The following is a 12,918-nucleotide window of genomic DNA, read 5'->3' as shown; positions in this document are numbered from 1 at the left end:
ATGCACGTCTATTGACACAGCCAGAAGTTATCAGAAGACGCTAGGCAGGAAGCTATCTAAAAAAGGACTGACCATTTTAGCTACTGGGTATCTATATGTCTCCCACTTGCTTCAGACAACACCAACTGATGACTGAGTTTCTATGGGGGTTAAGACACATTTGACATAACGCACATCCAAGTATTACAGAACAAAGACTCACTTTGCACACCGTGAAGAATGTTGGTGGAGAGCAAGTCCACTTATCTTCAAGAGTGAAACAAAAAAGCAAACGAAGACTTACAAAAAGGGCTTCCTGCAACAGAAAGTTTCTCTTCTGTCTTAAAATATGGAAGTCATTGGTATATAAAACAATGGATCACTACAAATCAGTTAATTGCTATGAACTCTAAGGTGCAAGGAAAATTTGTAAGTTAGATTTATCCAGTGTAGCACAGATTTGTACTGAAAACCTGCAAGTTACTTCTTTGAAAAAAATAATCAGTGGCAGATGAAGTTCTGAACATAGTTTTTTTCTTTTTAAATAGAATACCTCAATACATTTAATAATAAAAGTAAGCTCTACAAAAAAATCTGTTTTACATATCATACAAAATGTCGAGGTCAGTGCAGCTCGGTGAACTGCACTATTCAGTCATGTATCAGGAAGACTTGAAATTAGAAAAGTATGCGATTTCTGTGGCTCATCTTCCTTGCGGTAACAGATTTGTACTGTGTCCTGTTCTTAACATCTGCGGCTTCATCCATAACGTCTGCTCCGTGTAATGCCTTTGTTTTCTCTTTTGAAAATATTGCAACATAACAACTCCCCAATCTGTCTGCTTTAGGGCTGCCCACTGAGCCATGCTCCCTCAAACGCGTGTTGGAGTTGATTTTCTCCGCATGCCCAGCTCTCTGCCAAGCTGACATCTCCTGAAAATGCTGTTCGTGAAGGTGTCCCCGTTGCTCTGTCGACATGGAGGTGAAGCAACTGGTTACGATATTCCTGAGCGCCAGACTGAGTCATCAAGGTCAGTTGTGTTCAACAAACGTTCTGGCAGATGACAGTGAGGTGTGACCATGGTTGTGGCATGTGACATGCACTTTGGAAACAAACTTTTCTACTTAAAAAAAAAAAATGAAAGAAAAAAAAAAGCATGACAGCCTTTGTCCTGTTACGTGTCAGGGGAACAGTCGTCTATGACACACGCTTCCGGCTGGCTCTCCTCTTCCGCTACTGCCTCCTCTTCCGCTTGCTCATCTAGGGGGATCTCAGTAGACTCAGAGTCTTGGGTGCAGAGAGTCTTGGAGTCACTGCAACTAGTGTCTTCCTCCACTTGGCTGCCGCTGTCCTTCTCGGTGTCCGACTCGCCATCCTCCTCTAAGGTCAGTTCAAACTGGAATTTCTCGGGTTGACCCTGCCGTCCCTCCTCTGGGTCATCAGGTGCAGGAGAGGGGCTCTGAGGGATTGTGCTCTGGTACCATTCACGATTGTCCTCCAAAGTGTCCAAAATGTCCTGGGCGTCGGGGTGGACGAGGTCTGCCCACGTCTCCCATAGAGGATGAACGATGTAGTCTATGAAGCCCACCTGAGAAGACAGACGGCAGGGATGAGAGAACGACTAACCTTAACCTGATGAATTAGTCAGTATCTACGACCACATCCCCTATGGCAGCGTTCTCACTTACTAAACAATCAGCTGCCAGGAGCTCTGGTTCCAAAGGGAAAGGGCAAACTTTGCATCTGTTCGAGTGGTAAAACACCTGATTTCTGAACAGCCATTTTTGTAGCTGAATTTTGTAACTGAGAAATGCCGTGAGCTCACCAAATTATCGTGTAGTCATACTAAAAAAAAAAAAATCTAAGAATGAATAAGGGGGAGGGGGGCCCTTTAAAACAGTGGTGGTAATCTATCAAGAAAAACTGCATGAGTTTCAAAATTTCTAGCACCAAAAGCAAACTTGGCTTTTTGTGTATGTCAACAAACCTTTTGAAATCTTGCTTACAGGGGCCCATGACAGTGAGATGCGAGTGAAAACAAATGAGCTGCAAAGAAAAGTCTGAGGATCATAACGACAGAAACAGGTCAGAGCAAAATTCCTCTAAAAACGCAGTGAAATAGTATGAGGTCTGAACCCCAGGGGACTTCTAGAGGGACCGGTTGCCGAGGCTGCAGCTTTATGCTGAGAGCTCTCCAAGGGGGCATTACCTGTGACTTCTCCACAGATGCGTTGTGCTTGTCACACATGGGGCTGATCTCCATGCCACGTTCCCTTTCTCGGTCTCCTTGGCGGAAGAACTCCTCCATGATGCGGTCTGTCCACTGGCGGTAGAGCTGCAGTGGCTTGGTGGGGTTGCTCAGGTCTGCGCAATGCACCATATTCTGAAGGACCTAGAATAGATGGAGGCGTTTTCTGCTCAGCACCTGCTCCTTTTTTAACCAGAAATTTACATCGGATGACTGTTAACACTTAAAAATACATGTGGTAGAAGATTTCTCCCAAACAGCCCAAGCGTGTGTCCGTGTGTGGTTCACACTTGTACTCATGGGTTCAAGTGATGCCACTTTTACCACATCCATGCCTTGTAAGAGAAACTGTTGACACTATGGTCGATTAAAGTCAGAGCTGCTTGCGAGGCTAGGTTTATGTGTTATCCGTACTTTTGTAAGAACATTCAAATATTTTACCTGGTTAATTCTAAAGAAGAGCTGGCACAAAAAATTACCAATAATGACAAGAAACAGGAAATGGGGAGGAAGTGGCAGTGTTCTCCAAGCTGCACGCAGAGAGAACTAAGATACTTCACCTGAATCCTATCAGAGTAGTTATCAAGAAGGAGAACTCCAGAACTAGTCACTTTCTTAGTCTCAACCATGGTTTTCAAATCAGCCAGGAGATTCATGTGTTTTGACATATCTGTTGCAAGTACCTTAAAAGACAGATAATTTTATTAAGACGGGAGGAAGAAGGCTGCATGAAAACACGCAGAACATGAGACATGGAAAAACAATTACTGCATCGAATAGCCAGTGTGGAGAAATTCTGTGTTCCTTCTTGGGGCAGTCTTTTTCAAGTTTTCCAGCAATCCAGATAAATGTGCAGAAATACTAGACATGGCCTCTACTCTGAGGCTGATGAAGGCATTTTGCCTCTGGATGTCATGGTTGTTAGATTTTTCCCATTCCTTGGACTAGAAAATGACTCCTGAACTATGAACTGACTCAAGGTTGTTTACTGTGTTTACTCTTGTTGACTGTGTTGAAACAGTCTTCTGGATCGTTTTCTACTTGGCAGCTAATTCCTGCCCTTGTATGTACAGCATATTAAGTTTTGCAAACTGGAGATTCTTCCTCTGTCTCAATCATTCTGAATAATAGAGTCAGAAAACAAACAAAAGCTGTGCATATTTCTAAGTAGGTGGGAAAATGTACCCATTCCCTTGAATGAGGCACAGCTCAACTGTTGTTTCTTGATTTTTAACTGCATAACATGGTTTGCTGTATTGATAGGGCATAGTATGATATTGCAGTATATGAATGCATACATGTAATTATCAGACCAATGCAGCTGGCGCACCCTCCTCACAATTCTATATCATTCCCCTGTATTCTAAGTCTCTCCTACTACTAGGTGTGCTCAACTACAATTAGTTGTTCATCTTCACCTGCAGCCAGATGGGAGGAGCCCAGAACATAAAGTGCAAATGACAGGACCAAGCTGTCACTAGTTCTGAGTACAAACGGGTAGAAGAGGGAAAAAGTAATTCAGACCGTTACTGCCAGAAGATTCTAGAACCTAAAGGGCTCTGGGTCTGGAAATGCCTTTCCAATGATCTGACATTCATCTCTTTCTTACATTTAAAAGAAAAAACTTGTATCACATTTTTCTTTTACTTCTGTCAATCACTTACAATGTCAATGACCATTTTCCTTAAAGATTGTCTTTGCTTTTTGGTTAAGTTCTGGAAAATGTCACAGTTTTCTTCCTGAAGCAACTTGAAGCCCACAGCTAAATGATGGTTCTCCAAGACAGAGGAGTCATTGTACATCAAGGCAAGCTCAGAATCTGCAATGGAAAGAGGCAGAGGTGAGTGAAGCCATGGCCCAGAGCTTACTTTGCTTTTCACTTTCTTGGAGGCTTTAGGTTTGGGGTGTGCTGGGACCCCCTTGCTGCCTCTGCTATGACACAGCACTAACCAGAGGAGAATAAACTAGTGATTCAACAGCATGTGTGAAAAGTGCCAGTTGTCTATCTCTAGTTAATGTCATGGAAGGGCTTTGTGATGTAGGACTGTTGGTGTTCAGAGGGCACAAGAGCAATATGGAATATGCAAAAGATACACATTTATTTATGCTGCTTATTTTTCAAATGGCTTAATTTTTTGACTAACTTAATACATGAGCTTCCTTATAGGGTAAAATGCAGTATTACCATGCATACAGTACAAACTGGTCCAACCAGGTGGCCAGCCATTTCTTTTCCTTGGCTTTTGTGCTTGCAAAGTCTACTGGTTCCTCTCCTGCAAGTCTTTACACAGCAGGTGATAAATTACCGTGAACAGTCACCCATGGCACCACGGAGCACCAGGGGTTTGTATTGAGATTTCATTGTGTTTTGGAACCTGATACCTAACTTCTATGCATCTCCCCCTCATCCCTGCCTCTGGCAATCTTGGTAAAAGTTCATTAAACTACACATCAGGGAGAACATAATATCTGTCTTTCTATGGGTGGCTTATGATAACCTCCACTCCCATTCATTTTTCTGCCAACACGAAGATTTCATTTTTCACGCTAAAAGTTTCCAGAGTGGCCTGTTTCTTTCATTCCTCGTAGACACCTAGGTTGATTCTGTGTCTTGACTATTTGAATAGTGCTACAATGTATATGGGAATGCAAGGGTCTCTTTCGTGTTCATCTCACTTCTGTAGGACATAACACCAGAAGGGAGAGAGCTATTTTGGCTTTTCCAGGCACCTGCACATGGTTTTCCATAGCAATTCATATTCCTACCCACAATTTATAAGACTGTTCTTTCTCTACTACGTTTTTGGTGCTGTTGTCGATAGTAGATGTGTGGGCTTGTGAATGGGGATGCTGATGTTCCAATCATGTATGCTTTGAAGCCAGTACTATGCCGTTTTGGCGATAACGACTGTCTGGAAGGGTGGTAGCTCCAGCTTGGTTCTTTCTATTAAAAATGTCTTGTCTACTTTGGGATCTTTTATGTTACCATGCACATTTTAAGATTTTTTTTTCTTGAGGCAGGTCTCGGGACCTGTGGCTAATGATGCCAGCATACCCTATTGCATTGGCCATTTGAGTCCCAGTTATTCTGTTTCTAATTCAAGCTTCCTCTTAATGTGTCTGGGAAGACTATGGATGAAGTACTTGGACAGCTGACAACCACGGGGGAGACCTGGATGGAGATTCTGGCTGCTAGCTTTTGCCTGGCTCATGCAGTCATTTGGGAAGTAATCAGGGAGATGGAAAATCTGTTTTCTCCTTGTCATTCTTCCCTTCCAGTTTCCTGAAGGTCATTGTGGTATTCTGTTGGGGACTGCACTGAATCTGTAAATTGCTTAAGGTGATATGGACAGCTTATGTTGTTATTTATTGGAGAGACAGATAGAGAGCTCCCATCTCCTGGGTCACTCCCTTTTGCCTGCAATGACCTTGGTGGACCAGGCTTAAATCCAAAGCTTCGGGAGCCAGAAATGCAATCCAGCTCTCCCATGTGTCTGGCAGGCACACAGTTATTTGAGTCGTCACCACTGTCTCTCAGTCTCTACTGGCTGAAACCTGGAGTCTGCAGCCAAAGCCAGAGGCAGGAATTGAATCCAGGTTCTACAGTGTGGGACAGAAGCATCCTAACCATTAGGATAAATACTTGCTCATAGTATGGACATTTTAGTAATAGCTGCCCATTGTCTTTATGTACTCATAACCTTAAAATTTTTAGTGAAATTTAATAATTTTAATGTCATTTTCCCCTGGCTTTCCATGTTTTTGTCTTCTTTGGTTTGTTTTATTAGTGTTTTGAAACTTGTTGTAAAAGATCTTCCACGTATTTAACTTTATTCCAAGGTACTTTTTGTATCAGGATTTCTAATCTTATTTAATTAAAAAATATGTTATTTGCTCAAAAGGCACAGTTACAGGCCTCCAATCCTCTCCTTCACTCTTCAAATGCCAGCAAAAGCAAGGGCTGAGATAGCCCAAAGCCAGGAGCCAGTGACTCCAGCTGGCTTTGCCTATTAAACAAGTGGCTGGCTGTGGATTTGTTAGGTGTAACCTGTGTTATGCATTCCTCCTGTCCCCCTGTCATTCAAGGTTTTCAGCATCACTGCTGGATTTTGACAAGCCTTGTTATGTCTACCGAACCCTTCATTTACATTGGTGAGTGTTGACTCATCCCTGCGACAAATCTCACTGTACTGTAATACGAGGTCCTCTTGGATGGACCTTGCAGAATTTGCTAGTGTTGCGAGTATTTTTGTGACTACTCCAATCAGGGATGTGGTGGTTCTTTGTGTTGTATCCTTTCCTGGTTTTGAAAGCAACATGAAGCTGCCCTTACAAAATGAACATGAAAGGGTTCCCTCTGTATTAATTTTCTGGAGGAGTTTCGCAATTGTTGCTAGCTCCTCTTCAAATACTTAGTAGGACTCAGCATCATGTCATTTTCTATAAAGGAAGGCCTCTTTATTTTAACGATGACTATATTATCACTTCAGTCTGTTCAGGCTTTCTTTGTCTTTGTGGTTCAATTGTTGGAAACCTTGTTTCTTGCATATATAGTTATTACATTTTATATTTTTCTGGCATATAATCGTGCTCACAGTGGCCCTAATCTTCTTATTCCTGTGGTATCACCTGAGACACTTCTGTTTCATCTTAATGAAAATATCTGATGTCTTTTTTTCTTAGTGTACCAAGTGTATGGTTCATCTTTTTAAAAATCCATCTCTTCGGATTTTTGGAATTTTATTCCTGCCTCACTTATTTCTCTTGTTGCTGTCCTCTTACTGTCGTTCTTTCCTTCTGCTGACCTTGGGTTTGGTCTGTTGTTTCTCTGAGCTCTAGAGATGCACAGTTAACTGTTTATTTGCTATCTCTTGTTTGATGTCGTTGCTTATTGATGTAGTATCCCGTTAGTTCAGATATTTCTGTTTTTGCTAATATCCCAAAGTTTTGCATTTCCTTACTGATTTTTTTCCCCAATGACTGTTTTTTTGGCATCCCTGTTTGCTAGTGTGTCCAAATGCTTGGGAGGTTCCAGGATGGGGCGGGGCAGGTTTGCAGGCTTACTCTCCTACAGCAGAATGAACTTCAACAGAGATGGTCCGCTCAGGAAAGCATTTGCTGTGGCCTGTGCTCCAGGGGTTGGATGTGGGAGGCAGCAAGCTCCTTCTCAGAAGCTAAGTTACCATATGGATACGCCCAGGAAGCTTCTATTGCTGGCTCTGTGCCTGTGACAGCTGTGGACCATACTGTAACGAAGAGGGCCAGTGCCCAATATCCCTTGAGATGGGACTGACTGGAGCTCTGTAGACCCTTTGTTCTGCTACAGGCAGGGCTAGGACTGGTTGCCAGCGTGTTTTGTTCCTCTTCTAGCTGCTATTCTAGGCCTCTGTATTTGATGGATGCCTCTGGTTCTTGGGTACTGACTTTGATGTGCACTTCTTGCTACTTTGGTCCTTGTGTTTTATAACAGGGTATTTATGATAGAAGGCCATCTCCTATACCTCTGCCTATTTGTTGTCTTTCAGGTTACAGTTCAGAAAGTCCAAGCTGCATCACTTTGTGTTCGAGTTATCTGTTAAGTTACCTTCCCCATCCCTTCCCTTGTCTGTACCCTCTGCTGAATGCCATGTACGCTTAGCTCCCATGACATTTCAACTTTTTAGATTATACATTTGAAGGAGATGATGTGCTAGTTTTTCTGTGCTTAGCTGATTTCACTCAAAATGACCTACAGTTCCATCTATGCTGTTACAAACAATAATACATCAACCTTTGATGGCTGACAAGTATTTCACCGTATTGATGTCCCAAGATTTTACCAATTCATCAACCAATGGGCACACGTAAGTTAATGAAAACAGTAGTACTGAAATAAACACAGGAGGTATCTGTGGCAGATGTTTAATTTCCTGTAGATAATACAATAATTCCATTTTTAGCTATTTTGAAAAGCTTTTAAAAGTTACTTGAAAGTTCCTCCATGGATTCCTTCCACAAATGCCTGCAACAGGACAGCGGGGCCGAGTGGAAGCCAGGAGCCGGGATGCGTACACTTGAATCTACTACTCTTACTTCACCTACTACTTCCCGGGGTGCACATTAGCAGGAAATGAGACTAGAAGTGGAAGTGGAGCAACAGGAAAGGCATTCTCTCCTGCTATGGGATGTGGGCATCCCAGGGGTGCATTCTCACTGCTGCACAACTGGCCATTGCTACTTCTAGAATCTTTGAGGAGCAGTGATGCTGTTCCTATCATAGATCTACTAATTTGCACTCGTACCAACAATGTGCAAGCTCGTGTCCTTCCCAGCACTTGTTCTTAGCCTTTTTGATAATAACCTAATTTGAATAAAGTAATATCTCTCTGTGGATTTGATTTGCATTTCCCAGATTAGTGATGTTTTCTTGTTAGCTATTGGTCCCTTATGTATTGTTTTTTGGGAATTGTCTGCTTTGATCTACTGCCTATCTCTTAATTTGATTATTTGCTTTAAGCTATTAAGCTGTTTTGATTTCCTAGTATATTCTAGTCATTAGCCTCTTGGCATATGTATAGCTTGCAAATCATTCATTCTGTAGGCTCTTCTGTTGTGAAGCTTTTCAATTTGTTTCTATTTTTGCTTTCTGTGCTATTAGACCCTTCCAAAATATTCTTAATTTCCTCAAGTGTTTCCCAAATATTTTCTCCTAGTTGCTTAGAAGTTTCAGACCTTACATGTAAGTATTTCACTTTGGCTAATTTTTGTACACAGTGATCAGTTAAATGTGATGTGATTTCACTTTTGGGCTCTCTAGTGTGGTCTATGTACAGGGTTTTATGCCAACACTATTATTTTAACCACTTTATCTTTGTAATAACAGTCTAAAGTAATATAGTGCCAGTTGCTTTGGTGACCTGGGGATCCTTTGGGTAAGTGTGTTCCCCTAGTTTGATTATAGTTTGCACCGAATCTGCAAAATGTGGGAATAGTATGGATATTTTAACCACACTGATTCTTCTGGACCATGAACATGGGAGGACGATGTCATCTGTGGAGATGATCATATGGTCCCTGTGTTTCATTTTGTTGATGTGGTATATCACAATTATTTGAACATGCTGAACTAGGCTAGGATGAAACCCAATGAACTATGGCGAAGCTTTTTTTTTTCTAAATCTTGGTATTTTGCTAAGAATTTCTCCACCAGTGTTCATCAAGAATATGATTTTTGCCTTTTTCTGATTTTGCTATCAGAGAATGCTGGGTGTCTGGAATATTTCTGAGTGTATTTCCCTCATCTGTTTTTAGAATAAGTTGGTGAATAATTTGTGTTAATCTTTTTAAAGTAGGAATCAGCAGTAATCTTGTCCTGGTATTTTGAAAGTTATTACTGATTCAATTTAGGAAACTGAGTCTCAAAAAATAGCTTTTTAGTTCCCTACTGTCCTTTCTGAGCAAAGACGTTGGGTTGTTTTACAAGGTTTAGGTAACTTCAGATTTCCACCAAAGCTGTAAATCTAATACTTTACAGCAGAACCCTTTAGGGTTCAGGGGTAACTAGAAACCAGACTCGAAGCTTCAATATGATGCTGAGCAAACAGGCTAGCTTCTAGCTATTCTTGTTGAAACCCTCTCATCTTCCAGTCTAGTACAGTCCCCTCTTTTATGAAGCCTTTCTGGATCATCACCGAACAATCTACTTTGTCTTGTAACCTCCTATCATTGACTTAATACATTTGCCATTTCACTAACTTGTCTATCTCTATGGATCTTTGGGTAGGATCTTGCCCCAACCTCCCAAGGGTTTAAGTCCCTGTACACATAAAAATAGTGTTCATTCAATATGCACGGTTGTCTGGTTTCTCTCGGACACTCCATTTCTTCCAGTGGCACAGAAGTTAAAGGATACAGGCCCAGCACACTGCTGTGTGGACTGTTTCATTGAATTTAAACAACCCATTCAAGAACGTTCTATTACTATTTACAGATGAAGGGAATGGGCTTGAGAGAAGCTAAGTGTTGTTGCCATGCCTCTTGGCTGGTACTTAAAAGCAGGTACCATATAAAGCCTTCCTCTTGTATCGCCTATGAGTAGCGAAGCTGTAAAAATAGCGATGAACATAATTTACTCAATGCCTGGAACACATTAAAAATCACATACCCATTCACTATTAACAAGCACCAGGCCGACCATTTCAAATCCAAAGCTGACACGTCATTCCATATAAATACCTTGTGCTTACTTCTAAGAATTGCTGTAGGTCATCAAGAATAAAATTAGGCTTGACATGTGTTATGGACAAAGGCAGGAGAGCCCTTGTATTTCACGTGTTCTTTCTGAGGGCAGGAGCTTGGTGGATTCCAGCTCATAGCTGAAAACATGTACCTCACTTAGCCTGATCTTTCCTATGAGCCAGAGTTCTACAGAGAAAGAGAGCCAGCACAAGGTGAAAAGCATGGGGGCCATAAAACCAGCGAAGCAAGGTCCCGACTGGGGAAAGTAACTGCCCAACAGGGCACAAGAGCCAGTTCCACCGATGCCAGAGGGCAGCTGGGGGGAACACACGCTTCCCCTTCCTCGCACTCACCAGTGTAAGTTGAATGTGGTCTACTGACTGAAATGCTAATCTCTTCTGAAAAGCGCTTTTACAGACACACCCATACCCTTACTAACTCTGTGGGCATCTCTTACCCTAGCTCTGTTGACATGTAAAACTAATTCTCACAGTCTTAAATGGTAAGCCCCTGGAGTTTGTGCAAGGACAACTTTCTCCCTCCCCCGACCCCTGCTGTCGTAGCCTGCATGCTGAAGTTATGAATTTAGCTGCGTCGTAAACAATTGCTGAGAGATGTAAAGAAAGTTCATTTTAAGTAACGCAGAAATAATGTGATACTTTGGAAAGAGTTGTTTAAAATCACGAGCAAACTGCTCACAAAACTCGGGGCTGGCAGGAGTATGGCAGAAATGCAAAGTGTTAAGTTGGCTGAAGGACCGTGTAGCGAAATGTATCTAAGTTCAAAGCCACATCAGCAGAAAACATGTTAATATCCATTAACAGCGATCAAATGAATTAACTAATCTAAGAAGGAACACGTCAGTCATTTACAATTGTCTTATATCTGTGCTTCTGTTTCTCTAGAGAAAAATCTGAAATGAGAGTCACCTACTTGTTCCCTTTGGGGGAAAAAAAAGAGTAATTTCAGGTGAGTTTTATTTGCATTACGCAATTACCTTTTTATCAAAGGTTAAACAGGTTTTTAAAAATTGTACAAATAAAAGACATGTACAGACTCTACAGTAAGATAAACAAGAGGTCAGGTCAAATCTCAAATTTATCGTACCTGGATAAAAAGGTTAACATCAGTCTAGAACTCAAAGCTCTTCCCCTTCTTTTTTTTTTTTCCTCTGTAAAACTCCACAACTTTGTGGAGATGGCACATTGTTACGGTTTGGGAACTCTCACAGTACTTCTAGGATTTCTCCCACCACGTGCTACTGGGCTGGGATGTCATGGTCACTGACTTGCTACACTCCAGCTGCTCTCAAGGAAAGAATGAAGAAGGTTCCAGCAGATCAGCTTGCTTCAAAGGCACAGGGAGCAGATGACTGGGCACTTGTGTGATGATCAGCATGTCCATGCAGTAGCTCCCAGCCCAACACTGCAGCCCAAGGTAACTCCTACAAAGACCCCACCAGCCAGAGAGACTCCCAGTGTCCATACACCTCTGCTACCTTAGTTTAACACTAGAAACTGGGAGGGCACCTTACATTTTGTCTGGACCAAAAGAGAGCCAGTTGCCAGGCTCATTCCCTCACTTCATCCACTTTCTAATACTGCATATTTTTTTTCCCGTCCTCAGTACGCCCTCCTGTTTTTCTGGCAGACTGCACACTGTTAGGAACCAGGGCTATGCCTTATTTTTCCATGTGTTCCTAGTGTCTCATACAGTATTGGACAGTTGCTGTAGTTGATATACTCGTGTGATGTTCTTTTGAAAATCCTAAACTTAGAAACTAAAGCTTCCCTTGCCAAAGCTTGCATTTATACTACACAGAGAAAACATATTCTTTGTTAAACTATATTTTTGCAGAATAAAATGTGAAGTCTATATCTTGCATACTATATTCAAAGCTTCAATGAAAACTATTTTATGGATATAGAAAAAAATCAATCTTTAAAAGACTTAAATTTATTTCTCCATATTCCAACTTTTTTTTTTACTAAAGCTTAACCATGCCAGCTAGAAATCATCTTCTGCTCACACCATGCTTAAAATGAATAAGCACAATTACTATCAAATTACATGGTATCTACAATACCACATAAAATGAGTAAGGCTCTTTCTTCTTGATTGTGATTTTCATTACTAGGAACCAGCCCCCTCATCCTTTCCATGCCTAAGGAGCTTCCTTCAAATAACAATGGGAGACCTGTATAGGCCTCTTTGGATTCTTTATTACAGGAGATGAAAGATCCAACCCTTGGGTAAGTTGGAAACTCCAGTCCCAAGGCAAGAATGGAGCATCTGAGTAAACCTACTGAGAAAGGTAAGAGAAATTTAAGTCTGTTTTGTAAAAAGGGTTTAATGTCAACTGCACCTTACATGTTGATGAGCCCTCTTTTTAAGACCCACCAGCCTTAAGTGATACCAAGTCCAAGCAATGCTAGTGTGTGATGTGCTCTTGTGTCTAGGCCTCAACCAAGCA

General features: G+C 41.6%; 1 protein-coding gene across 6 annotated transcripts in view; it reads right to left on the bottom strand.

Annotated features, from left to right (window-relative positions):
* Nucleotides 1-491: 491 nt before the first annotated feature.
* The window catches only part of PDE4D (phosphodiesterase 4D), a 691,343-nt gene continuing 678,916 nt past the window's right edge, over nt 492-12,918 (bottom strand). For all 6 annotated transcript variants that reach the window (XM_004583718.3, XM_004583722.3, XM_004583720.4 and 3 more), the window contains 4 exons: nt 3,893-4,047; nt 2,789-2,911; nt 2,190-2,372; nt 492-1,568 (listed from right to left, as the gene is read on the bottom strand). In XM_004583718.3, coding sequence (XP_004583775.1) covers nt 1,155-1,568; nt 2,190-2,372; nt 2,789-2,911; nt 3,893-4,047 — 875 coding nt within the window. In that variant the 3' untranslated portion in view covers nt 492-1,154. The remainder of the gene's footprint in view (nt 1,569-2,189; nt 2,373-2,788; nt 2,912-3,892; nt 4,048-12,918) is intronic.

This window comes from Ochotona princeps, chromosome 23, assembly GCF_030435755.1.
Source record: "Ochotona princeps isolate mOchPri1 chromosome 23, mOchPri1.hap1, whole genome shotgun sequence".
Lineage (NCBI taxonomy): Eukaryota > Metazoa > Chordata > Mammalia > Lagomorpha > Ochotonidae > Ochotona > Ochotona princeps.
Note: the sequence above shows the minus strand (reverse complement) of the source record. Positions and strands in the feature narration are given on the sequence as shown.